We start from the raw sequence: 22,509 nt of genomic DNA, 5'->3' as shown, positions 1-22,509 counted from the left end.
TAATATTTTAAAAATTATTAATTAAAATATATAAGACAAAAAAAATACAAATTTTTATTTATTTATGTCAAATGAAATAATTAATATAATTGATTCCTTATAGTTAATATGGTAAAACAAAATATTAAACAATTTGATGTTTATCTCAATAAAATTAAATAAATGATTAATTATGTCACTCTTAAAAATCATTAATCAAAATATATATGAGATAAAAAAATAAATATAATTAATTAATTATATTTAATAAAATTAAATAAAATATTAAATAATTTGATATTTATCTTAATTAAATCAAATAAATAAATAATTATGTCATTCTTAAAAATTGTTAATTAAAATATATAAGACAAAAAATTTAATGTAAATTAAAATAAAATTAATGAATTTATTTCAGTCAAATTAAATAATTAATGTAATTGATTAATTATAATTAATGTAATCAAATAAAATATTAAATAATTTGATATTTATTTTAATTAAATTAAATAAATAATTAATTAATATATTTAAATGAATTAAATAAAATAAATTAAAAAATATATTTAAAAACATGCTGCGAAAGAATTCGATTTTAATAATAGATAATAGATAATAGATATAATAGATGTATATACTAACTATAATTACTTGCCTATATAAATAAAATTACTTGTCCCTGTAGATAATATAGACACGAAGGTTGACAAAAAGCCATGTACCAATAAGATCGAAAAGAAAGAAAAGATGAACTAGTGGCCGGTTGAATATAAAATTTGGATACGTAATAAACTAATGGCTCACTTTTCACAATGAATTTTGCATACATGCACACCATTACACCAATCTAATTAGCACAAATTGTTTTATTTAGTTATCACCAACTAACTCCTCCCATACGGAACACTATATTTTGGTTAATCAATTTTGATTTGCCACATATCAACCATCTTTGTCACACTATTATAACACTAATAACAAAACCCTTCAAATATTTGTCAAACTTATCAAAAAACTAAAAATTAGTATTTAATTTTAAAAATATAAAAATAAATAATTATTAAATATTAAAATTTTATCATAAAAAATAAATTAAACAAAAATTAGAGCCCTTAGAATTCACCCCCTTTACGTTAGTTGAAAACTTGAATTTCCAACCAAGAATAACATCATTTCACACATCAACGTATCACATCGCGTAAATAGCACAGTCCGAAACCATTTTCACATTGCCGTAGAGACACACACGTTCATGACGTGTTGCTTTTCTGGAGTCGACACGTGGAAACTCATAATGATTGGAGACACCATGAGGGCCCAACACGTGGCCAAAGAAGAAGCAGACACCGTAGCTGCTGTTTGAAGAGAGAGAATGAACAGAGGAAAAAGAAAAAAAAGCAGAGCTTCCAGAAAGTTCCGCGGTACTCGTGGCTAGAAACTGCCGAATCAAGTAGTGGCTAGAAATATGCCATGTGTACTTGGCACCACGTGAGCATCCAACGTGGCACCCGCATTCTCGCGGAAAATGATACGCCCCCTTTTATGCACCAAGCTGAGCGAAAGCAAAAAGATTAGGGCACTTTCCGCCACTCCAAAAATCGCATTTTTTTTTTCTGAGAGCTTACCAAACGGAAACACCCATAACCAAAAGAATAAGAATAGCACTGTAATCTGAGGGGTAAAAAGTTTGAACTTTGTTGCATTGGGTGTGTGATTCGCCATGAATGGGGAGGGGAGCGAAGCGGCATTGGAAATGGTGGCGAAGGATAGGTTGGTGTACATGTGGGGTTACCTGCCGGGAGCTCTGCCGCAGAGGACGCCGCTTTTAACGCCGGTTCTTGCTAGGGTTCCAGCACCCGGTCACTCCTGGAGGGATGTTTGCGGTGGTGGTTGTGGATTTGCTATGGCCATTTCCGGTGATTCACCTTTTTTATTTAAAAAAAAAGAAAATTCTTTATTTTGTTGTTTCGAAACCTCTTTTTATTAGTATTATTTTGAGTTTTCGTTGTTGGTTGGAATTCGAGAATTAAGCTTGTTTTTTTTGTTTTAAAGTTCAAGTTGTGGAAGGAACCGATAATTCATTGAATTTCCTTTATTTATTTATTTTTTGGTTCTGCTACTTTATTTATGTTCTTAAAAAGTCTTGAATGTTGCGTTTTTCATTTTCCATTTCGACGGAAGTAGAAGAAGCTCAACTTACTGAACTTGGTTCAGTGGACTAAGCTTGACTAAGCTGATGCTGATGATGTTATCAGTGAATTGCCTTTTTCTTTTAATTTGCTAGCAACCCAAGTTGTGTTTTTTAAAATCAAAGAATTTTTCTCTCTGTTACCAGCAAACAGTTTATTGATTTGTCTATTTACAAATTTCTGTTTGAACTTTCAATCTTGCTATTTGCTCCAGCTACACCATAAGCTAGTCTTTTTCCTTTCCTTGTTATTTTGTTAGATTGTTGAAACTTGAGAGACAGAGTTTTACCCTCTTCGTATTTGTTTTTTTTTTTTTTTTAAAGAGAAAATATATTTATCAATTTCTTCTCCATTTACTCACCGATGGAATACATTGTTGTTCTTACTTCTTTATGTTGCTGTCATAATCAACTTGAGTTAAACTCTATTTGTTTGTTTTTATTTGTGAGATGATTGTATTCGTAATTTACTTTTAGTTTTTGTATATTTGCTTAAATGATTTATCATTGTTCTTATTTTATTTATTTATTTTTAATTCTTTCCTTAATCAGATTCTGGAAAGCTCATAACATGGGGTTCAACAGATGACTTAGGCCAAAGCTATGTTACATCTGGGAAGCACGGGGTAATGCATAACCATGACACTGTTCTCCTGCAGTCTTTGTTGCTTCTTTGTTAGTCAACTAACATTTTATAGTTTTTCTGCAAAAGGAAACTCCAGAGCCTTTCCCTCTTCCGCCTGAGGTGTCTATTGTAAAAGCTGCTGCTGGATGGGCACATTGTGTTTCTGTAACAGGTAACTTTGATCTCCTTGTTTTGCTGGGTTTGAAATAGAATGAGTGAAGGAACATTGAATGTGTAGTATTATGTCTTTGGAGTGGAGTAAAACTGGGGCTAAATTTGATTCATGTGTAAATTTAACCCTCATTGCAAACACATCCTTTGATGTCTCTTTGCAGAACGTGGAGAAGTTTACACATGGGGATGGAAGGAGTGTATTCCCTCTGGGAAGGTATTTGGTGAACCATCAACTGGGGTAAGTCCTGAAAAAGATGTAACTGGAAGGCAGAGTTCATTTGTGACGGAGCAAGGTATGTTTGATCTTTCTTGAAATGGCCTAAAAGTGGGGGCGGCAGGGGACTGCAGCTATGTAGGATAGAATGTTTGCAACCAAAAGAAAGAAGAAAAGAGTGTTGCCTTTTACAATGAGCAAAGAAGGATACTTAGCCTTTATCTGTCTTACTGATGTAGAGTGGTTTTGCTACAGTGAGCCCTCGGTCTCAAGGCTCAAAATCTACTGGTGGAACTGCCTCCAGTACCAGTGGAGAAGAAACTACAAAGCGAAGGAGAGTATCTTCAGCAAAGCAAACAGCTGAAACATCATCTTCTGGTGATGATGTTCTGACTGCATTGCCATGTCTTGTCACACTAAACCCGGGGGTGAGGATAGCAAGTGTTGCAGCTGGTGGACGCCATACCCTAGCATTGTCAGGTATTTATTTCATTATGGACAATCTATAAACCTATGCCAAAATATTGCACATCATTTATTCTAATTTTCTGGAAGTTACAGATATGGGACAGGTGTGGGGTTGGGGCTATGGAGGTGAAGGGCAGCTTGGTTTGGGTTCCAGAATACGTATGGTGTCCTCTCCTCATCTTGTTCCTTGTATTGATTCCTCTCCTTATGGTAAAGATAGATTGTCATCGTTGGCTTGTGGGAGCATGGGTTCGGAGGGACATAACTTTAGAGTTCCTGGAAGTTATGTTAAGGGAATTGCCTGCGGAGGTCGACACAGTGTGGTAATCACAGGTACTTGTGTCTGTCTATTCATTGTCACACGTGAAACCAGAAGAGAGAATATCCAGATGCATCATATATGATGCAATTTGCCTAGCTGGTATCAGGATTGGTTGCTTGAAGGTGCTTTTAGAAAAGGAAAATTAACAGATGCTACAATCAGACTAGGAATTGTATTATTTGATGAGATGAAGAAACGTTATGCTTAGATTGGTCCATAAATTTGGGAAAACATCTATAATGTCTATATCTGGCATGTCATTCTTAATACCAGATTAAGAGTTGGATAGTTACAATACAACTTTCTTAGTTTCTTATTAAGTTAAAAATTTTCTCATTTTTTGGGTCCTCCATAATTCAGATATACTGATATTCCAATGTTTGTCTATTCAATATACAGATGCTGGAGCGGTGCTTGCTTTTGGTTGGGGACTTTATGGACAGGTAATTTAAAATGATCTATGGATATCATTGGAGCTTTTGGTTGCGTATCCTAAATGGAAGTGAATTATATCTAAATACCTGTGCATTCCCTTTTCATTCAGTAAAAATTTGTCAAGGTTGTTCATAAATAAATTCTTATGTCTTCTAACCCATGGTAAGCTTGCTTGGTTTAATATTAGACAGTGTTTTCATCCGTCTAAGAGCAGCATATGTGATTTTCACCTCCTCGAGGCCTCGAAAAGATATATAAACAAAAAAGACAATTTATTGATTGGGATACGTGTTTTCTTGATATGTGATGTATCACTATCAGCCACAGGGGTTGCACCTTCCCTTCGATAGCTGCTCTTAGGTGTTGAATACTCCCATGCACTTCCTTTCCACAAGATTCAAACCAAACTAAGCCAAAAATCTATTCATGTACGCCAGTGTTTTCATATTATCAACTGTTAACCTTCTTTAAGATCAACATGTAGGTAAAGTAGAATATGGTGGACAACGATGTTGAAGATGAAGTTCACTCTAACAAGGGATAATCTGTTCTATTCCTTTACAATGTTTACCTTTGTAATCACTATTGGTTGATGCAATCATATACTTGTTATACTAAACTAATGTCATCTTGTTTTGGAGAAGTGTGGGCAAGGAAGTACAGATGATGAATTGAGCCCAACGTGCGTATCTTCTTTATTGGGTATGCAAATAGAGGGAGTTGCTGCAGGACTGTGGCATACTGTCTGTATATCTGCCGATGGGGATGTATATGCATTTGGCGGGAACCAGTTTGGGCAGCTGGGAACCGGTACTGATCAAGCCGAGGTGCACCCTTGATATCCATTCTCCACTGTACTTGCCATGCAAATTTAAAAATGGAACATAATGATGTGATAACATTATTCCCTAATCAACTACAAATGCTGTTTAAGGATTAAAAAAAGAAACTACAAATTCTGTCACCTAAAGCTCTGTAATGTATGTCATGCTCCTAAATTCTATGGTCTGTTATACAGTTTCCCTTATGTTTGAAATTTTTGAGACAGACAATACCAAGGCTGCTAGATGCTCCGAGCTTGGAAAATGTGAGCGTGAAGAGGATATCTTGTGGGGCTCGTCACACTGCAACAATTACAGGTATAGTTTAACCTTCAGAGCTGTGATAGCGTTCTTCTTCCTGCATAGGAGAAGTTAGCCTTTACTCTACTGAAGTCACTTTACTGAACTCTAACACTGACTTGAATGTCTGTTTGAATGTTTGATTTCTCCAGTGTTCTTCACTTTCAAAGAAGTTATATCTATGCCTTCCGTTTTGGCCTAAATCGTAGTGTCATACCTAGTCACGTTCTTGTATCTTTGATTATATTGGTAGTTTATAAACATACTGGAAATTCACGTTCCTAACATTAACATATTCTCATTAGTTTGCTTTTTTTTTTTTTAAATTTTTTCACTGACAGAGAATGGAAAAGTCTTCTGCTGGGGATGGAACAAGTATGGCCAGGTGCTTATTTTTTGCTGTCCATTTTTCATGTGTTTTTTGTTTATATTTCAATGTTCTATATCTATGCAGTCAATAAAATATTGCTGAAGTTTTTCTCCGAGTCTATAAAGTGGCAAGGATGTATGTAATGCTTTATGAATTAGCTGCATTCTTACCACAATGTTCTAAGGAGTAATTTGGGGTGTGTGGCAGCTAGGACTCGGGGATGTGATCGACCGTAACATCCCTACAGAAGTAACCATGGAAGGTTGTGTAGCGAAGAACGTAGCATGTGGGTGGTGGCACACACTTGTTCTGGCAGAGTCGATCACCTGATTGAAGTCATGGCTTCTTCCTTTGAGGCTCATTGACCCCAATTTTGGTAGTTAGTTAGGCACCATCTTTTCTTGATTTAGTTATTAAGCTATGGTAAGTCATATGTATATGTACATACAGTAGTAGTGGTATACATATGCATATGTATACGCTTTGTATTCTTTCATGGTGTGAATATCTGAAATCACCATGACCTACTGGCTCTTAGCATTTAACAACATCCCATAGTGATTTCTGTTTTGAAAAGGAAATAGTGGGGTTCCCTTTCATCTTATGATGTAACATTAGTCTTCTTCATAGTGTGTATATTTTATTCTATTGTATAAAACTCTGCCAGTGTAATTATATGTGCCTTAGAAATTTGTATGCTATGCTGGCATCAAGTTGTGGATTAAGGGGGTTTCATATTATTAGAATTGGATTAGTATATATGATATGATGTACATGTTATCCTTGGAATCCGAATCAAATGTACGGGATTGATACTTGATACAATAACGGCATAAACAGCGATTTTCTCAATTATTTGTTTCTGATAAGAATGGCAATAATTCTTATGATTTCTCGTCATTTTCATGTGCGACGTGTTTTTCACAATTATTCTGTTGGCCTTTTTAAGTCGAATATGACTTGAAAATGAATTACAAGAATGTTAGTCACACTTAATTGTAGTGAACTAGATTCAGAATGGAAAGTGTCTTATGTACTGGGCAGGAGTAAATTCTAATTTTTCACAATTATTCTGTTGGCCTTTTTAAGTCGAATATGACTTGAAAATGAATTACAAGAATGTTAGTCACACTTAATTGTAGTGAACTAGATTCAGAATGGAAAGTGTCTTATGTACTGGGCAGGAGTAAATTCTAATTTCAACATGGATCGAGCTAAATGTATAAAGAATTAAAGATTAGAAAGTTAAGAAATAATTAATGGTTGGAGCCAAAGTCAAATAGCAAAGGTGGTTTTCCGCATTATTTTGCGGGTCTTGCCAGTTGCCATACATCTCATCTGATCTTATCCTAGTAGTCTATTTTTGTCTCATGGCTAAATACCAAACATTTGAAGATAGATTGTGTGAAACAAAAACTAAGCTAATGTCGTAAAAGTCAACATAATATATTTATTGACAAGTTGAGAATTAGGATTAAGGTTATTCATCTTCATGAATCCATTAGTTAGTGGCGTTTCTAGATAGCTCGTATATGGATGTTATTTGCATTAACCCAAAACCAGCACATTGTTTTCATTTTTGTATGCTACTACCTACTCTATATATTTCGAAGTCAACCCGCTTTATTTGAATGTTACCACTTTTTCCCTTTGAATTTTACTTTACATTTTGGTTTGACACGTAATAAAGCCTTTGTTATGTGTTAATAAAACCCCCTATTTTATCCCTTTTCCTGAGCAATTTGAAACTTTACCTTATTCTCTCTTGTCTGATTCTCTCTTTGTGGCATTGACCTATTGCTCCACTTCCATCTATAAAATCAAAGTCAACGGTAAGATAAAGAATATCAACAAATATACAAAATCATGTTTAGGTGGGAAGATATTCTTTGCCATTCATTGCATTTTAATTAAGAACACAGGTAGTAAGTAGTAACGCCCAAGGGAAAAAAAAGGTATCAGAAACTTCAGAAATATGAGCTGTGTTAGGCTGGAATATTTCGTATAGAACATTCAAATATATATGAACACATTCATATTGAATCTTCCTATATTACTCTTTTTTCCCCCTTAATCTGTCAGCGCTGACATTTCTAATTAAAAATAAAATAATAGATGGATGCAATCAAAGGTGAACTGTGTCACATGTATACGTGAGATCACGAATTCATGACCTATGCACTTCTAAAGGAAAATACAAGTTTAAATTTATTCACTATTAGCTCAATGACATACTCGATTTCTCTTTTCTTATGATGAATAAACGAAGGAAAAGTACAGATAAATAAATTTTAATTTAAACAACTATAATTAATATTTATTAATTTTATATTTTTGAAAAAATAAAATTTAAAAAATTACTAAGTAATGATAATTTAAAACAATTTAAATTACTAATTTTGACAAATTAATTGGAAGTTGGCAAATTGGATGTTAGTTAGCCAGTGAAATTTCTAAATGGATAGTGTGACTACTAGGGATGTGCCAAATCAGGTTTGATGTGATCCAGATCCGACTTGAAATATATATCGGGTCTATTTATTAGATCCGAATTTGGCCCTACACCCGATAAAATCTATACATTTTCGGTTCACGATTATATCGGGTGAAAACCGGGTCGTTAATATTACATTACCTTGGTACCTTCTTATAAGCTAGCATGTAAAAATATCCAAATTTTCAAGACTCCAACCATTATTTGACATAATAAAATTCACTTAGAAAAATATAATAAGAATCAACTCTTCTCTAAAATTAAAGCATAATCATAATTAATACTAATATTGTCTAATAACATCAAATATTTAAATCAATACAAATAACATAATATTATACATTAGTCTAAAATCTTATGCATTTTAAAAATAAAATATTAACTTATAGTCATATAATAACTAATAACACAAAATATTAAAGTTTACAAACACTTAAATTTCACATAAGAATAGTCATCATCTATCACTAATAACACAAAATATTAATTGTGTATGATGACCGGGCCACCGGGTCGAGTTCGGATGACCCGAGTCATGGCATAGACCCGACCCAAAATAATAATCGAATCTATTTTTAAGATCCTTATTCAATTCTAAATCCGGTAAAATTACACTAAAATAATTTCTAAAGTGTTCGAGGTCGGATCGAATAGAATCGGGCCGGGCATGGACACCTAGTGACTACATGTTGTGTTTACCCTTGAGATGACCTGTAGTGATTAGTGAATAGTCTAATTATTACTACTATATTGCGATCCATGATGGATACATCTAATTTATAATAATAAGATAACGTTGCATGCCTAATCAATTATTTTAACAACTGAAAATCCCAAATGCATGAACTTAAGCTACATTTGCTTTTGGTTCCAAGACAGAAATACGAAAACCAAAACAATAAAAATTCAGAGACAAAAGTTTATGAAGTTTTTTTCATGGAGAACATAATTAAAGAAGAAAAGAAATTTATCTTGCTTTTATTTTAGTTTGATAATTTTAACTTTTCTGTCTCTAATATTTCTATCTTTCGGTCTTCGTATTTATATGTCATAAAGAAAATATAAAATTACTGCCTTTGTCATTTGTAGAGTAATTGATTTTTTTCTTTTTCTCACGTAAACGCCCCATAGATAACACCAAACATTTTTTTCGGTGAAAATAAATATATTTAGTGATCATGAAAGTCAAAGCCCTCAGTATTGAACAACGACAAAATAAAATAAATAAAAATGAAAATAGCAAAAACTATAAGTGGCGCCACATATACTATACCGTTAATGCAACCCCTTCAGTTTCTTCGTTCTTCATTGATCTCCCGCGCACAATGGAGGCCACCCCAACCAAACTCCTCCTCTTCCTTCTATCATCCCTTCTTTTCATCTCACGTGCTCCTCACGTGACACCAGCAACCCCCTGCCCCCGGTGCGGCAATGCCACCGTCCCATTCCCACTAAGCACCACGCCAACCTGTGGCGACCCCGCCTACAAGATCCGCTGTTCCTCCAACACACTGGTCTTCGACACGCTCAACAACTCCTACCCGATCGAGTCCATAAACCCTCAGTCCCAGCGCCTCGTGATCCGTCCTGCGCCGCTCGTGCCGAACACGTGCGTCACCACCGATAAGGTTCACCAAGGGATCCAGCTCAACAGCACCCTCCCTTTCAACATCACAAGCTCCAATACCATTGTTTACCTCAACTGCACCCAAACGCTTCTTATGTCGCCGCTTAACTGCTCCTCCTCCAGCCTCTGCCATACCTACATCAACGCCACCTCATCCGCCTCCGTATGTAATAACGGACCGCTCTGTTGCACGTTCCGTGCCGGCGGCTCTAGTAACTCCTACCAGATTCGGGTTAGGGATGTTGGTTGCAGTGCCTATTCGAGTTTTGTGAACTTGAACCCGGTTCTTCCGGTGAACCGCTGGCCCCAACCCGGTTTGGAGATCCAGTGGCTGTCGCCTAGGGAAACGGTTTGCGCGTCGCAGAAGGATTGTGATTCTACCACGTCGGCGTGTGGACCAGACCCTAACAATGGGAGTGGGATTAAGAGGTGCTTCTGCATCAATGATCTTGTGTGGGATCCCATTAATGGGGTCTGCACAAAAAGTAAGTTGTACTTGTACAGAATCGTTGAACTTTTTTTCTTATCATTTTTTTTTTCGAATTATTTCTCTTGTAAAAAAAATGGAACCGTTGACTGATGTGTTGAGTTTGATGTTGACTTGTGCAGAGGTTACTTGTCAGGATCCGAATGGCTGTGGAGGAACCGATAGAACAGCACTAATAGCAGGTATTGATAATCAAAAGTAGAGAAAGCTTAATATGGTTGAAGACTACACAATTTATTTGCATTGAGATTTTCATACAATAACTGACACACTCTGTTTAAGACTTTAAGGTACTGATATGTACACTAATAACTAACAAAACGTATACATTTTAACCATAGAAGATTAACTTAATTATCTGCGGCAGGTTTAACATGCGGGATCGGAGCAGGGCTCATCCTGGCCGCAATCTTTGTCCTGCTCTACAAGCGCCACCGGCGTATTGTGGAAGCGCAAGAGCGCCTAGCCAGAGAGCGCGAAGGCATTCTCAACGCCAGCGGTGGTGGAAGGCCCGCAAAGCTCTTTAGCGGCAAGGAAATCAAGAAGGCCACCAATGACTTCTCACCGGATCGCCTCCTCGGAGCAGGCGGCTACGGGGAGGTCTACAAAGGCACCCTCCAAGACGGCACCATAGTGGCCGTGAAAATCGCCAAGCTCGGCAACGCCAAAGGAACGGACCAAGTCCTGAACGAGGTCCGCATACTCTGCCAAGTCAACCACCGGAGCCTCGTGGGCCTCCTTGGTTGCTGCGTGGAGCTCCAGCAACCAATCATGGTCTACGAGTTCATAGAAAACGGAACACTCCTCGACCACTTGCAGGGTCAATTACAAAAGGAACGCAGCCTTTTGACATGGAAGCACCGCCTTGGAATCGCGCGTGACACCGCTGAAGGCCTCGCTTACCTTCATTTCATGGCTGTTCCTCCTATTTACCACAGAGACGTCAAGTCCAGCAACATTCTCCTCGATTCCAAGCTTAATGCTAAGGTCTCCGATTTCGGTTTATCTAGGTTGGCCCAAACTGATATGAGCCACATTTCAACCTGTGCTCAGGGTACTCTTGGCTACCTTGATCCTGAATACTATAGGAACTACCAATTGACGGATAAGAGTGATGTTTATAGTTTTGGTGTTGTGCTGCTTGAGCTTCTCACAGCGCAGAAGGCCATAGATTTTAACAGGGATGCGGATGATGTGAACTTGGCTGTTTATGTGCAGAGGATGGTGGAGGAAGAGAGGCTGCTGGAGGTGATTGATCCGGTCTTGAAGAATGGGGCTGGTGCCGTGGAGATTGACACGATGAAGGCGTTGGCGTTTCTTGCGCTTGGATGCTTGGAGGAGAGGAGGCAGAACCGTCCTTCCATGAAGGAGGTGGCAGAGGAGATTGAATATATCATTAGTATTGCCACTGCAAAGGATGTGGAGAATTGAATGTAAAGTTGTGTTCACTTTCCTTTATTCACTTCATTTATGTCTTGTTTCAGGGTTTTGTTGCTCGTTTCTTCGCTTTTTTACCAATTAAATCGAAACAAGTTGTGTTGTAGAAAGAACCATTTGTACAATCTTAACCCCTGCTGCTTATAAGGACTAAAGAAATGCTCCGTGTATCATCTTACATTCTATCCATTTGAATGATTATTTCCTTAACATTTGAAGTTTGATATGCTTTACGAAGCCCAGTAGTCCATAGCACATAACTCTGCACAAAGACGAAGTAGCTCTGTTTTGCTTCTAGTTTGTAAAATTTACAGAAAAGTAGGTTTTGCATTATTATTGATCAAAAATGTTATTTGCACACTAAAATACACACTAAAATTAGTCACTATATATTTATGTACAAATATATGTATTATTTAACTCATTTTTAATATGTATTTTTATATTTTAAAATATATTTTATACTAGTAGCTGATTTTAGTGTATAAATAATATGGTTGATTATTGATGTCTCTATAAACATTCATGACTTTTACCTTTACTTTTAGGAGAATTTCATGATTCCTAAAGAATTGGTACCTAGCTTAAAAAATGAGAAGAAAAAGTGTGGATCTCATTTTTTATATTTGTATGATGTGTAAAAATTATGCATGGTAGAGTGTTTTGAAATTTAAGATAAAAGAATATAATAAAAAATAATAAATAAATAATTGGAACTGAATAAACAAATAATGAGAGAGTGCTTTGAAGTTTAAGATAATTTATGTAATTTAACTTAAATATATAATTAATAAAAAATTTAATAAAATAAAGTTATTTGATGTACTATGTTCGACCTTAAATCCTGATCGTTTTATAATTTATAACGTCGGCACCGCATTACATCAAGCATTTGTGGAGTCCATTCATACCAGAAGAGAAGGCAGGAAAGTTTGTAATGAATTGGTTACTTAAGTCAAGTCATTCAAATTATGTTGTTTCATTACGAAGATCTAAGAGTTTTTTCTTGTTGGAAGAAAAGGCAGGCATAAACTATAGTAGGCCAAAGAAAAGAAAAGCATAAACAAAGCATACGGCATTAAAAATGGCAAAATGTATGGAATTAATTAAGGTGTGCGCTGGAAAACCAAGCGTCTTATAAATGACAGCTTACCACACGTGCCTAAAAATGGAAGCATCTACATGTGCTTGAAACGTGTTCCTATCTCCTCTATCCAAATAGTAATTAATCATTAAGTGGCACAAATAATTATGGACTAATAATAGCGGACATATGTTTGCATGATTGAAATCTCAAATTTTAGATCAGATGTCTTGGCCGGACGCACAATCTTAAAACTACTAGTCTCCTAGGGCTGCTGCCAAATTAAATGACTCAAATGTGTAAAATGATGACCAAATTTTTTACAAAAGGGAAAGGCTCAAATGACATGAATCCCGTGGAGGTTTTGACTGCAATTTAAAAAAAGATAAAAAGAAACTTTACTCCTTATACACGAAGCTTTGATATATGTTATTTGTGTTGCTGATATAACATTACTGATAAAATAACCATGTAATAAAGAAAAGGAAAAAAATCATATTTCATGTTTAAATAAGCAAGTTAGTAACCCAAAGTGGAGAAAGGCCTAAAACTAAAAGCTAAGACCTCACCGACGCTGCTCCGCCAAACAAGGCCTTACTAGCTTACCCTCCCTTGAAGGACTAAAAAGGAATAAATCAGTTTAACTGTTAAGTATTCTAGAAAAAGAAAAAAAAAGTGATAGAGTTCATTAAAAACAGAAGATGACGATTGACGAAGAAGACAGAATCCACCAACGCCATCGCAACACAGAGGGTCTACGGGGTTTGGTTGTTTCAGCCAATTCCACAACCCACTAATTCACCGTCTTCACTCCCTCCATTTTCGCCTTTCGGATCTCTCCGATCTCATTTTATTTTTCTCTCAGGTCAATTCAATTCCTCTCTCCCCCCCCTCTCTCTCTCTCTCTCTCTCTCTCTCTCTCTCTCTCTCTCTCTCTCTCGATTCAGGTTCACGTTGAGTAATAGATTTTTCTTTTTCGTATTTTTGTGTTGATATTAGTTTCCTGCGATTGATTGATTGAGATGAGGCTATTCTTACAATAACATTGTTTATGTTTGTTCCGATTATGAATTATGCTTTTCATGTTTGAATTCGTGATTGCTCTATATTTCATATTTTTCACGTGATGTTCGTATTTGTAATGTGGATTTGTTATTCACTTTGTATTTAACAAGGGTGAATGAAATTCATTTTGTACTAGTCAGATCTGGTGCAGCTGGTGTTACTGTTTCTTAAATTTTCTGTTTTCTTTTAGTTATTGGATTGCTTTATCTGTTTAGTAGATGTCTTTTCGTGTTCTTCGATTTTATGCCTGGTGCATTTGTGATGTAACAGAATAATTCTGACGTAAAAAAGTCCTGATGTGATGTGTTTAGTTGCTCTTTTGAGAAATCTGTGTCCGAAAACAATGTAAAGAAGAAGCCTTTTATCCCATGCCCTGAGCTGAACTGGCCTGACTCAATCTTGTGTTTGATTTATATAATAACCATATTCTTACAAATTTCTTGTAGTTCAAAATTTGTTGGCAAAGTTATCAGTGTACCAAAATGTGTAATTTGGAACTAGATTATTCCTATGGATTTCTTTCAATAGTAGTCGAACTTAACTCCCTATCTGTAGCATATTTGGTTTTCTAATGCAGAGTTAATGCAATTACTTGAACTCTTTTCCAGTGGACATTTTGTCATTGTGAAAGCTATGTAGGAAATATTTTAGAACTGAAATAAGGAAGCATCCTTGTACTATAAATTAACAGCACAATACTGAATTTTACCTTGTAGTATGGTTACACTTTAGATACAATGCCATTTAGGAATCAAGCCTCTCCAGAGTTAAGCCATTTTTTGTCATTCTCACTGAAAGTTAGTGCCTATGAATAGCTGGATTTTGTCTTTGTTTCCACCTCCAGATAAACCTCCTGCATCACTCTTACTTCCCTTTATACATATATGATTCTTATTAAGACGCATAACCTGATCTTTTTGTTGGTTCTTTTGGATGTGTATTAAATATTTTCAGGTCCTATGTCTTAAAGCTTAATTAACATACTGTTTTTCTCAGTTTTTTTTTTTTAATATCTCAGTCACTATCTTTATGTGTATTTGAGTCACACTCCCAAGAACACCTGCTAGCTGAGGTGCGAATTCTTTTTGTTTTTTTACTTTTGCCAAATGTCTTAAGAAACTTCTTTCTTTACTTGGATGTATATTTATAGGACAGGGCAGAATCTCTCACATTTGAGGTTGTGTTCTCTGTTGACCTTTATTGATCTGATTCTAAATTTAGAATTTGTAGGAAAAGCAAAAGGCATATAACAATGAAGGCGCTGATTCTGGTTGGTGGGTTTGGAACAAGGTTGAGGCCATTGACACTCAGTGTTCCCAAGCCTCTTGTTGATTTTGCTAACAAACCCATGATTCTGCATCAGGTAAGGTTTTCTGATTCCTCTTTCTGGAATTCATACCTCACTTATGCCTGTATGAGTAAATTAGTGATTGGGCTTGTTGAGTAGCACGTGTGCTATCTCTAATGTAGTTTCTTCAAGATATCATGGATATGTCATCTTTTCAGAAGTTTGTATAAATAAGACATTTCTGATTTTTATATTTTGGATACACGAAAGCTATAGCCTGTTAGATGGATGAATGGTCCCTACCTACAATTTTTATCTTATCCAATAACCAACCTCGTGCATGTATTTAAAATATGTGCATGTGCATGAGCCAAATTTGTATTTATGCATCTCCTTCTTGTATAATTGTCTTAAGAGGGATTAATAGACCATCATAGTGATTTACCTTTTTCATTTTATTTATTTTACAGATTGAAGCCCTTAAGGCTGTTGGAGTCAGTGAAGTGGTACTAGCTATCAATTACCAACCGGAGGTTAGGATTGTAACCCCTCCTTATCACACTATGTGGTCAAGGCTTCCCTTTTTTTTTTCTTCTCTGAATTTGGCAATACTTTTCCTTGTAGGTAATGTTGAATTTCCTGAAGGATTTTGAAGCAAAGCTTGACATCAAAATCACTTGTTCTCAAGAAGCTGAACCAATGGGGACAGCAGGCCCCTTGGCTCTTGCCAGAGATAAGTTGATAGATGAATCTGGAGATCCATTTTTTGTTCTCAACAGTGATGTTATCAGTGAGTACCCACTTAAAGAAATGATCAAATTCCACAAAGCTCATGGAGGAGAGGCTTCCATAATGGTGACAAAGGTAACCGGATTTAAAAATTTGAAGTATTGGAAACATGCCAGAGTTAATATCATTTTTTAGTATATTTTTGTAGGTTGATGAACCATCCAAATATGGTGTGGTTGTGATGGAGGACACCACCGGGCAGGTTGAGAAATTTGTAGAAAAACCAAAGTTGTTTGTTGGTAATAAAATCAACGCCGGAATCTACCTATTGAACCCCTCAGTTTTAAATCGGATTGAACTGAGGCCCACTTCAATTGAGAAACAGGTGTTTCCAAAGATAGCGGAAGAGAAAAAGCTCTATGCAATGGTTCTGCCCGGATTCTGGATGGACATTGGAATGCCAAAGGACTACATTACCGGCCTGAGACTCTATTTGGATTCATTGAGGAAAAAGACTCCTTCTAAGTTGGCCGCAGGTCCCAACATTGTGGGGAATGTCATTGTGGATGAAACTGCCAAAATCGGCGAGGGGTGCCTCATTGGACCTGATGTTGCCATTGGCCCTGGCTGCATTATTGAGTCAGGTGTCAGGCTCTCAAACTGCACAATAATGCGAGGAGTTCGTGTAAGAAATCATGCTTGCATATCAAGCAGCATCATTGGTTGGCATTGCACTATCGGGCAATGGGCTCGTTTGGAGAACATGACTGTCCTTGGAGAAGATGTGCATGTGTGTGATGAAATTTACACCAATGGTTGCCTTATTTTGCCCCACAAGGAGATCAAGTCAAGCCTTGTGACGCCAGAGATAGTCATGTGATGTTGATGTCTTTCAAATTTTTCTTTTAAATGAATGTCAACTAAATTCTTAGCATGTGGCTTGGTGGTAAGTTATTAAGTTTACATTTTGTATTTTGGTTTTATTTGGCATCCATTTGTTTTCCCTTCATCACAGTTCTTTTCTCTTTACCTGCATTTATACACGTCAGTTTGTCTAGAATCAGTCGGTGCCATGATTAACAAATGTTAAATGGCATTAAGTTAGTCATGCTTCAAAAGTTCAAAGTCATATAATTTTCACTGTGTATAGAAATTATTTATTTAGCTGTTTCTGAATTCTATCTAAAATCGTTCGTATATTATGAGCTAGAAATAGAATCAAATCTAGCTAGAAAACAAAATAATTGATGCGACATTGTCCCGAAAGGGAAAGGCACACTACAATTTATCACCTCTGTATTTCTTACGACGAACGTGGCAGAAGGAAAATTTAAAACAAAATTTATTAAATAAAAAAACCATTTATCACTTGATGCTTTAGATTTTATACAGAATAATTTAGTGTCAAGCATCCGGTTCCTATTTTACACGTGTAAAATATAATATTAAGCTGAGTGCGTCAAAGATCATTTTTGGTTTGAATTCGTCTTTATGTCTAGGATATAAGAAACTGCTCAACAGCACTAGATTTAACACAATTTACTCCGATCAATCCATCTCATGTCCGCTACATGCTTGTAAATCCTAAAAAGCAAAAACTACGTCACACTGGTTCCTCTACAGCCTAGAAGGAAAAATTTTCAAATATAGCCTATTAAAAAGAACCACAAACAATGTTTTCTGGTTCCAGGGATGGATTCAGAAATGCCTACCAAGGTAAGCATAAGATTTGTCCAGAAACAAAACCTCCAATTGTCCACCCTGACGCCATCTTGTCAATTTACAGCAACATCTGCGCTCTTGCGATGCAGGGATACCTTCTCCGCAATCGACTGTATTTCTTTCACCCTTTCTTGAACCAACTTCTGCAGTTGCTCTTCTTGATTTGGCTGACTGTCATCCACCTGCACAGCATTATCTTCGTTCACTCCTGATTTGAACATGACAAATGACATCTCCTCTGAAAATTCAGTTGGAACGTCAATGAGTTGCTTCCCAGAAGTGCCAGAATCTTTTCCTAAGATTTCATACTTTATGCGGTTGCAGATAACGCTCAAAAAGTTATCCATGTGCTTTTCAACAGGATTAAGGCCAAGGTAGAGCAAAACCTCCCAACATTGGAGAAACTGCTTCCTGTTAATTTTCAGAGTTTTCCTGGCATACTCAATAGCACTGGGAGGTGGCATTAGTCGTGGACGATTAGTCTTCTTTGATAGTCTTCCTTGCTTTAGCAGTGAAACAGCAGCCTTTACTGACTGCTGGATTGGTTCACAACAAAGCAGGCGAGGTATATCCAAACATGTGCGGATGTGTTGCAGGTTATCTAATGGCTCTTCTATTGTGATGTCAAAAACATTTTCAGATACGGCAACATCATTTAGCACTTCAAGAATATATCGGCCATAGCCTTTGTGCTGGTAATGAGGCAATACCAGTATCTGCCATGCCATTGATAGGGAAAATATCATATATAAACAGTACCAGAAAGAAGTGTTTCAGCATATTATGAAAAAGCATGTTGAAATTGGTTGGGGGTCCAACAGCTATTAGTGAATTTCAAGAACACAACAAACCTGGCTAAGTCGCAAACGAGTACCACCAGGATAGTGGTAAAATCGATAGATAGCAGCAAAACCAATCAACCTACATTGAGTCTCTCCCTGTTGATCAGTTTCATTCTGGGTTACAAGATACAATTCCCAGTGTGGATCCGTAACATCAATTGGACTGCTACCTAAATGACAAATAAACCGAACTTGTTAAAAACATTTATATGAAGGATGAATATCCCTATAGACAAGCAATACTATGATATACTAATGGGTGAAAATTACCATCGACAAGAAGAAGCACAAGAGGTATTAGACGACTGTAAAGGTGCCCAGTAGCCATGCTGCCTACCACCATACGAACAACCTACTTCAGGAGATATATATATCAAACAACACAGTTTTAAAATATTACCCTAAATATGCATGTGCATAACTAAGCAACTATGCTTCTGCCATCAGCATTGACAATATATTAAACCTAAATTTAAATTACAACCTCAACTTTAGATGTCACTGAATCTGCATCCGTATTAGAATCACTGATCTGCCCATTAAAAACTTTCTGCTGCAAAACCTTGCCACTTGAGATAGTTGTTCTGTAAACCAATAAAATTTAGCAATACCATCCACAGTAATACAGTTTTAAAATCCATTTTTCAATTAATATATTAAAAACACGGAAAGGCTTCAGAGAGAAAATGGGATATTTTAGAGCACAAAGAAAGTGATGAACATATATTACCTGATAAAATCCTTATCTGTGATAAAAGTTTGAATGAATTCATCTTTGCTCTCAACAAGAGTCTCAGCAAAAATATTCTGTAAAAAAAAACATAAGCCACACTATAACAGGTAAAAGGTACACAAATATCGGTCTCACAATGGATATTGATGCCAACCTGAAGAGCAACTTTTAGGTCTGTGATCCCCTTGCCTCTCTTGAAAGTTGAAACATTGAATGGTAAATTTACAGAAAGTGTCAAAAACAATACAAAGGAATACAAACAACAGAAAAATTGTAAATTTTAAAACCACCGACGAGGTACCATCCATTTTCCCTCAATAGTCTACGAATTCAGCACTTACATCAGATGAACTTTGGAAGGTAATATCAGCATATGCCCGAAACGATATGCTACTAACCCAGATATTAATCTGCATAAATAATTATAGAACGATAACATCATATACCATAATGAAATGTTCAGATAAGATTATAAGAACGTTTTACAACAAACATATCTGACCTTCAACCCCTCGTATCCATATATTTTTCCATCATCACCAAAAAAGGCATTCAAATCCACAGGCTCAATGGCCGAACTCTCTGGAGCCAGGAATTCCTCTTTTTTTGACACTGCACATCAATTCTTAGAATTCAATCATATGAAGACTGAAAACGGGAAGAAATAATAAACCAAATAAATGCAAGACCGTGTACCAAAGCCAAACAACCAAACATTTTCATATTTTCAAACATATATAAAACAAATCAATTGAATAACAAAATCAAGATAATAAAGTGCAGAAACTACACCAACAAAGGCTCCATGCCTCCATCGAACCCACAAATAATGTTTAATTTCATAGTCAGCTTCTTAAATACATGAAAATGTCCAACTTGAACAAATAAACAATATAACATATTCCTGGAAACCTACAATGTTAAAAACACCAATCTCACTTTGAAAAAGTGAGAAGCTACTAAACTAGACCCGGAACTAATCTCTTTAAACATTCCCATTTTCAAAAGGTAAAACCTTTTCGCGTCAGAAAGTGGAGATGGCCAAATCAAAATGCAGTGAGTACCTAGGAAGATTCTGATGCAGTGTTTGGCTTCAACACCGTCGTCTTCGGCGGAGAACCCAACGCGGCGTCGCTTCTTGGGTTCGATGTTGGGATCTGTATTATGCTGCTGTTTCTGCCCCATGTTTCTAAGCTGAGAGGGAAGAGAGAGGGGTTAGGGTTTTGTAGAGCGGGAAATGAATTGGGAGGGGAAATTAATTTGGACCATTTTGTAATTTACACAACTCAATCCTCAATAATTCTAGGACCAACATGTTTCGGTGAACCCTGCTTTTTTTTCTTCCTTTTTTTGGGTAAGCTTTCATTCTCTCTCTCAAAAACTTATTAAAAAATTATTCTCCTCCTACAAGGCTAAGGATTCGACTGCTCAAAAGGTTTGGACCATTAAATGGCTCTATAATAAAATATGTTTTTAAATTTTTTAATAATTATTAAATAATTTTTTATTTTAATTATAAATTAATTCTATATATTTTATTTAATTATAAAAATTATTTTTTATTTTATAAATTATTATTTTATCATTTATCTATTATATTTATTAATAATCAAAATAAAAAATAATAACGAATTAGATCTTCCGTTAATCGTAATAAATTTTTTAGCCATTTCAATATTAAAAGTTTATATTTGATCCGTGACGTTCGTCCAGGGCTGTTCGATTGGATTATCAATTGATTGAATTCTAGGTTTTTCATAACTCAATCGATTGAACTACGGTTATCATAAAACAATCGATTGAACGATGACTAAAATGTGGGTTTTTAAAAATTCAATCGATTGCTTATACTATCCAATCGATTGAATGCTTCAAAACAACTTGAGATCTCACAATTCAATCGATTGAAAGCTTTTACAATTTTTTTTCTATTTCTATGCACTATAGAGATATTTTAATTTAAAAAACTCATATTTTTATGATGAAGTAATGTCATTTTCATTTATTATTTCAACAACAGTGCCATACAAATTTTATGTCTTGTGAATTATATTTTATTTTATATAATTAATTTATGTAAAAAAATTTCATATATTTTTATTTATTTGCATTCTATTTTGTTCTTTTCATTTGTTCAAGATTTGACCTCTCTATTGAATCTTGACTAGAAAAAAAAACACCATGCAATATATATCAAAGCATTTTAATAATCTATTCATATATTGGTAAGACATATATGAAGTATATAATTACAAATTTTTAATCAATTCTTCCTAGATTAACAATGGAAGCCCCCTTTCCAATCCTCCATTAGAGCGATAGAACTTTTAGACTTATCATCTTCAGATTTTACAGTTTTTTTAAGAGACACACGATCCGTTATTTTCTCATAGTAAAGCTCTAATAACATTACTTTTATGTTGTGCTTTGTATTCTGAGCCTTCAATATATAGAACATCTGTTTTACAGCTCCAGGGATGACACCAACATCACTCGGCAATTCGTCATTTTGCACGATGAAGAGTACAAAAGCAGTTAAAACAGATGAATGATAAAACAGATGAACGTCACGGATCAAATATAAACTTTTAATCGAATGGAATGGTCAGAAAGTTTATTACGATCAATGAAAAATATATTTCGTTATTTTTTTTATTTTGATTGTTAATAAACATAATAGATGAATGATAAAATAATAATTTATAAAATAAAAATAATAACGAATTAGATCTTCCATTGATGGTAATAACTTTTTGGCAATTTGATCGATTAAAAGTTTATCTTTGATCCATTACATCCGTCAAGAATTTTAAAATCGTGTTTCTTAGAAAATCAATCGATTGGATTAACAAAACAATCGATTGAATTTCAGGTTCCATAATTCAATTGTTTGGTAAAGCAGTACACCAACAGCCCATATTAATAACACTTCAGATTTTGATCAATTATTTCTTCATCTAAATGTTTGGAACTGTACACGATCAAACGTAATTGATTTACTACTAGAAGAATAGATCCAAAATTCAACTTCAATAAGAGACTTTACTCCATTTCAATGTGGAAATTATTTTAGTAATCATCGTATGCAAATGCAACCATATAGCA

The 22,509-nt window shown here is 35.4% G+C and overlaps 4 protein-coding genes across 7 annotated transcripts; 3 read left to right on the top strand and 1 right to left on the bottom strand.

The window, feature by feature from the left end:
* Window positions 1–1,340: 1,340 nt before the first annotated feature.
* Window positions 1,341–6,748, top strand: LOC112791582 (ultraviolet-B receptor UVR8). Of its 2 annotated transcripts, none has more exons than XM_025834476.3 (11): window positions 1,341–1,895; window positions 2,720–2,793; window positions 2,880–2,964; window positions 3,128–3,259; window positions 3,436–3,660; window positions 3,742–3,981; window positions 4,370–4,413; window positions 5,050–5,232; window positions 5,454–5,544; window positions 5,868–5,911; window positions 6,104–6,748. In XM_025834476.3, the coding sequence occupies exons 1-11, from the start codon at window positions 1,700–1,702 to the stop codon at window positions 6,224–6,226; spliced, it is 1,437 nt and encodes a 478-aa protein (XP_025690261.1). In that variant the 5' UTR covers window positions 1,341–1,699; the 3' UTR covers window positions 6,227–6,748. The 2 variants fall into 2 exon arrangements, with proteins under 2 accessions (XP_025690261.1, XP_025690262.1); XM_025834477.3 differs by having other exon boundaries at window positions 5,981–6,748.
* A 2,901-nt stretch (window positions 6,749–9,649) lies between these two features.
* Window positions 9,650–12,151, top strand: LOC112791581 (wall-associated receptor kinase-like 20). The gene is made up of 3 exons (XM_025834475.3): window positions 9,650–10,502; window positions 10,627–10,686; window positions 10,872–12,151. Exons 1-3 carry the CDS (start codon window positions 9,716–9,718, stop codon window positions 11,933–11,935), a joined length of 1,911 nt encoding a protein of 636 aa, XP_025690260.1. The 5' UTR covers window positions 9,650–9,715; the 3' UTR covers window positions 11,936–12,151.
* Window positions 12,152–13,462: 1,311 nt separating this feature from the next.
* LOC112791580 (mannose-1-phosphate guanylyltransferase 1) lies at window positions 13,463–17,295 on the top strand. Of its 2 annotated transcripts, none has more exons than XM_025834472.3 (5): window positions 13,463–13,890; window positions 15,312–15,453; window positions 15,849–15,911; window positions 16,003–16,242; window positions 16,316–17,295. In XM_025834472.3, exons 2-5 carry the CDS (start codon window positions 15,343–15,345, stop codon window positions 16,985–16,987), a joined length of 1,086 nt encoding a protein of 361 aa, XP_025690257.1. In that variant the 5' UTR covers window positions 13,463–13,890; window positions 15,312–15,342; the 3' UTR covers window positions 16,988–17,295. The 2 variants fall into 2 exon arrangements, with proteins under 2 accessions (XP_025690257.1, XP_025690258.1); XM_025834473.3 differs by having other exon boundaries at window positions 13,560–13,890; window positions 15,321–15,453.
* Window positions 17,296–17,576: 281 nt separating this feature from the next.
* LOC112791579 (histone acetyltransferase type B catalytic subunit) lies at window positions 17,577–20,831 on the bottom strand. 2 transcript variants are annotated; one of them, XM_025834471.2, is made up of 9 exons: window positions 20,469–20,831; window positions 19,907–20,016; window positions 19,746–19,814; window positions 19,559–19,597; window positions 19,402–19,478; window positions 19,156–19,255; window positions 18,942–19,023; window positions 18,681–18,841; window positions 17,577–18,545 (listed from the first exon to the last, which is right to left on the bottom strand). In XM_025834471.2, exons 1-9 carry the CDS (start codon window positions 20,587–20,589, stop codon window positions 17,883–17,885), a joined length of 1,422 nt encoding a protein of 473 aa, XP_025690256.1. In that variant the 5' UTR covers window positions 20,590–20,831; the 3' UTR covers window positions 17,577–17,882. The 2 variants fall into 2 exon arrangements, with proteins under 2 accessions (XP_025690256.1, XP_072083527.1); XM_072227426.1 differs by lacking the exon at window positions 19,559–19,597 and having other exon boundaries at window positions 19,402–19,502; window positions 19,731–19,814; window positions 20,469–20,818.
* Window positions 20,832–22,509: the final 1,678 nt, after the last annotated feature.

This window comes from Arachis hypogaea, chromosome 3 (genome assembly GCF_003086295.3).
Source record: "Arachis hypogaea cultivar Tifrunner chromosome 3, arahy.Tifrunner.gnm2.J5K5, whole genome shotgun sequence".
NCBI classification, from domain to species: domain Eukaryota; kingdom Viridiplantae; phylum Streptophyta; class Magnoliopsida; order Fabales; family Fabaceae; genus Arachis; species Arachis hypogaea.
This window is presented reverse-complemented; position numbering and strand designations above follow the sequence as displayed.

What these genes read in the sequence shown, in the direction of transcription:
- LOC112791582 (XM_025834476.3), top strand. Translation starts at nt 1,700, where the DNA reads ATGAATGGGGAGGGGAGCGAAGCGGCATTGGAAATGGTGGCGAAGGAT. An exon ending in TTACATCTGGGAAGCACGGG is followed by an intron (nt 2,794 to 2,879) that starts GTAATGCATAAC and finishes TTTCTGCAAAAG; the next exon opens with GAAACTCCAGAGCCTTTCCC. An exon ending in CCGGTACTGATCAAGCCGAG is followed by an intron (nt 5,233 to 5,453) that starts GTGCACCCTTGA and finishes TTTTTGAGACAG; the next exon opens with ACAATACCAAGGCTGCTAGA.
- LOC112791581 (XM_025834475.3), top strand. Translation starts at nt 9,716, where the DNA reads ATGGAGGCCACCCCAACCAAACTCCTCCTCTTCCTTCTATCATCCCTT. An exon ending in TAATGGGGTCTGCACAAAAA is followed by an intron (nt 10,503 to 10,626) that starts GTAAGTTGTACT and finishes TGACTTGTGCAG; the next exon opens with AGGTTACTTGTCAGGATCCG. An exon ending in TAGAACAGCACTAATAGCAG is followed by an intron (nt 10,687 to 10,871) that starts GTATTGATAATC and finishes TATCTGCGGCAG; the next exon opens with GTTTAACATGCGGGATCGGA.
- LOC112791580 (XM_025834472.3), top strand. Translation starts at nt 15,343, where the DNA reads ATGAAGGCGCTGATTCTGGTTGGTGGGTTTGGAACAAGGTTGAGGCCA. An exon ending in CTATCAATTACCAACCGGAG is followed by an intron (nt 15,912 to 16,002) that starts GTTAGGATTGTA and finishes TTTTCCTTGTAG; the next exon opens with GTAATGTTGAATTTCCTGAA. An exon ending in CTTCCATAATGGTGACAAAG is followed by an intron (nt 16,243 to 16,315) that starts GTAACCGGATTT and finishes ATATTTTTGTAG; the next exon opens with GTTGATGAACCATCCAAATA.
- LOC112791579 (XM_025834471.2), bottom strand. Translation starts at nt 20,589, where the DNA reads ATGGGGCAGAAACAGCAGCATAATACAGATCCCAACATCGAACCCAAG. An exon ending in CCTTCCAAAGTTCATCTGAT is followed by an intron (nt 19,598 to 19,745) that starts GTAAGTGCTGAA and finishes TCAACTTTCAAG; the next exon opens with AGAGGCAAGGGGATCACAGA. An exon ending in ACAGATAAGGATTTTATCAG is followed by an intron (nt 19,256 to 19,401) that starts GTAATATATGTT and finishes ATTGGTTTACAG; the next exon opens with AACAACTATCTCAAGTGGCA.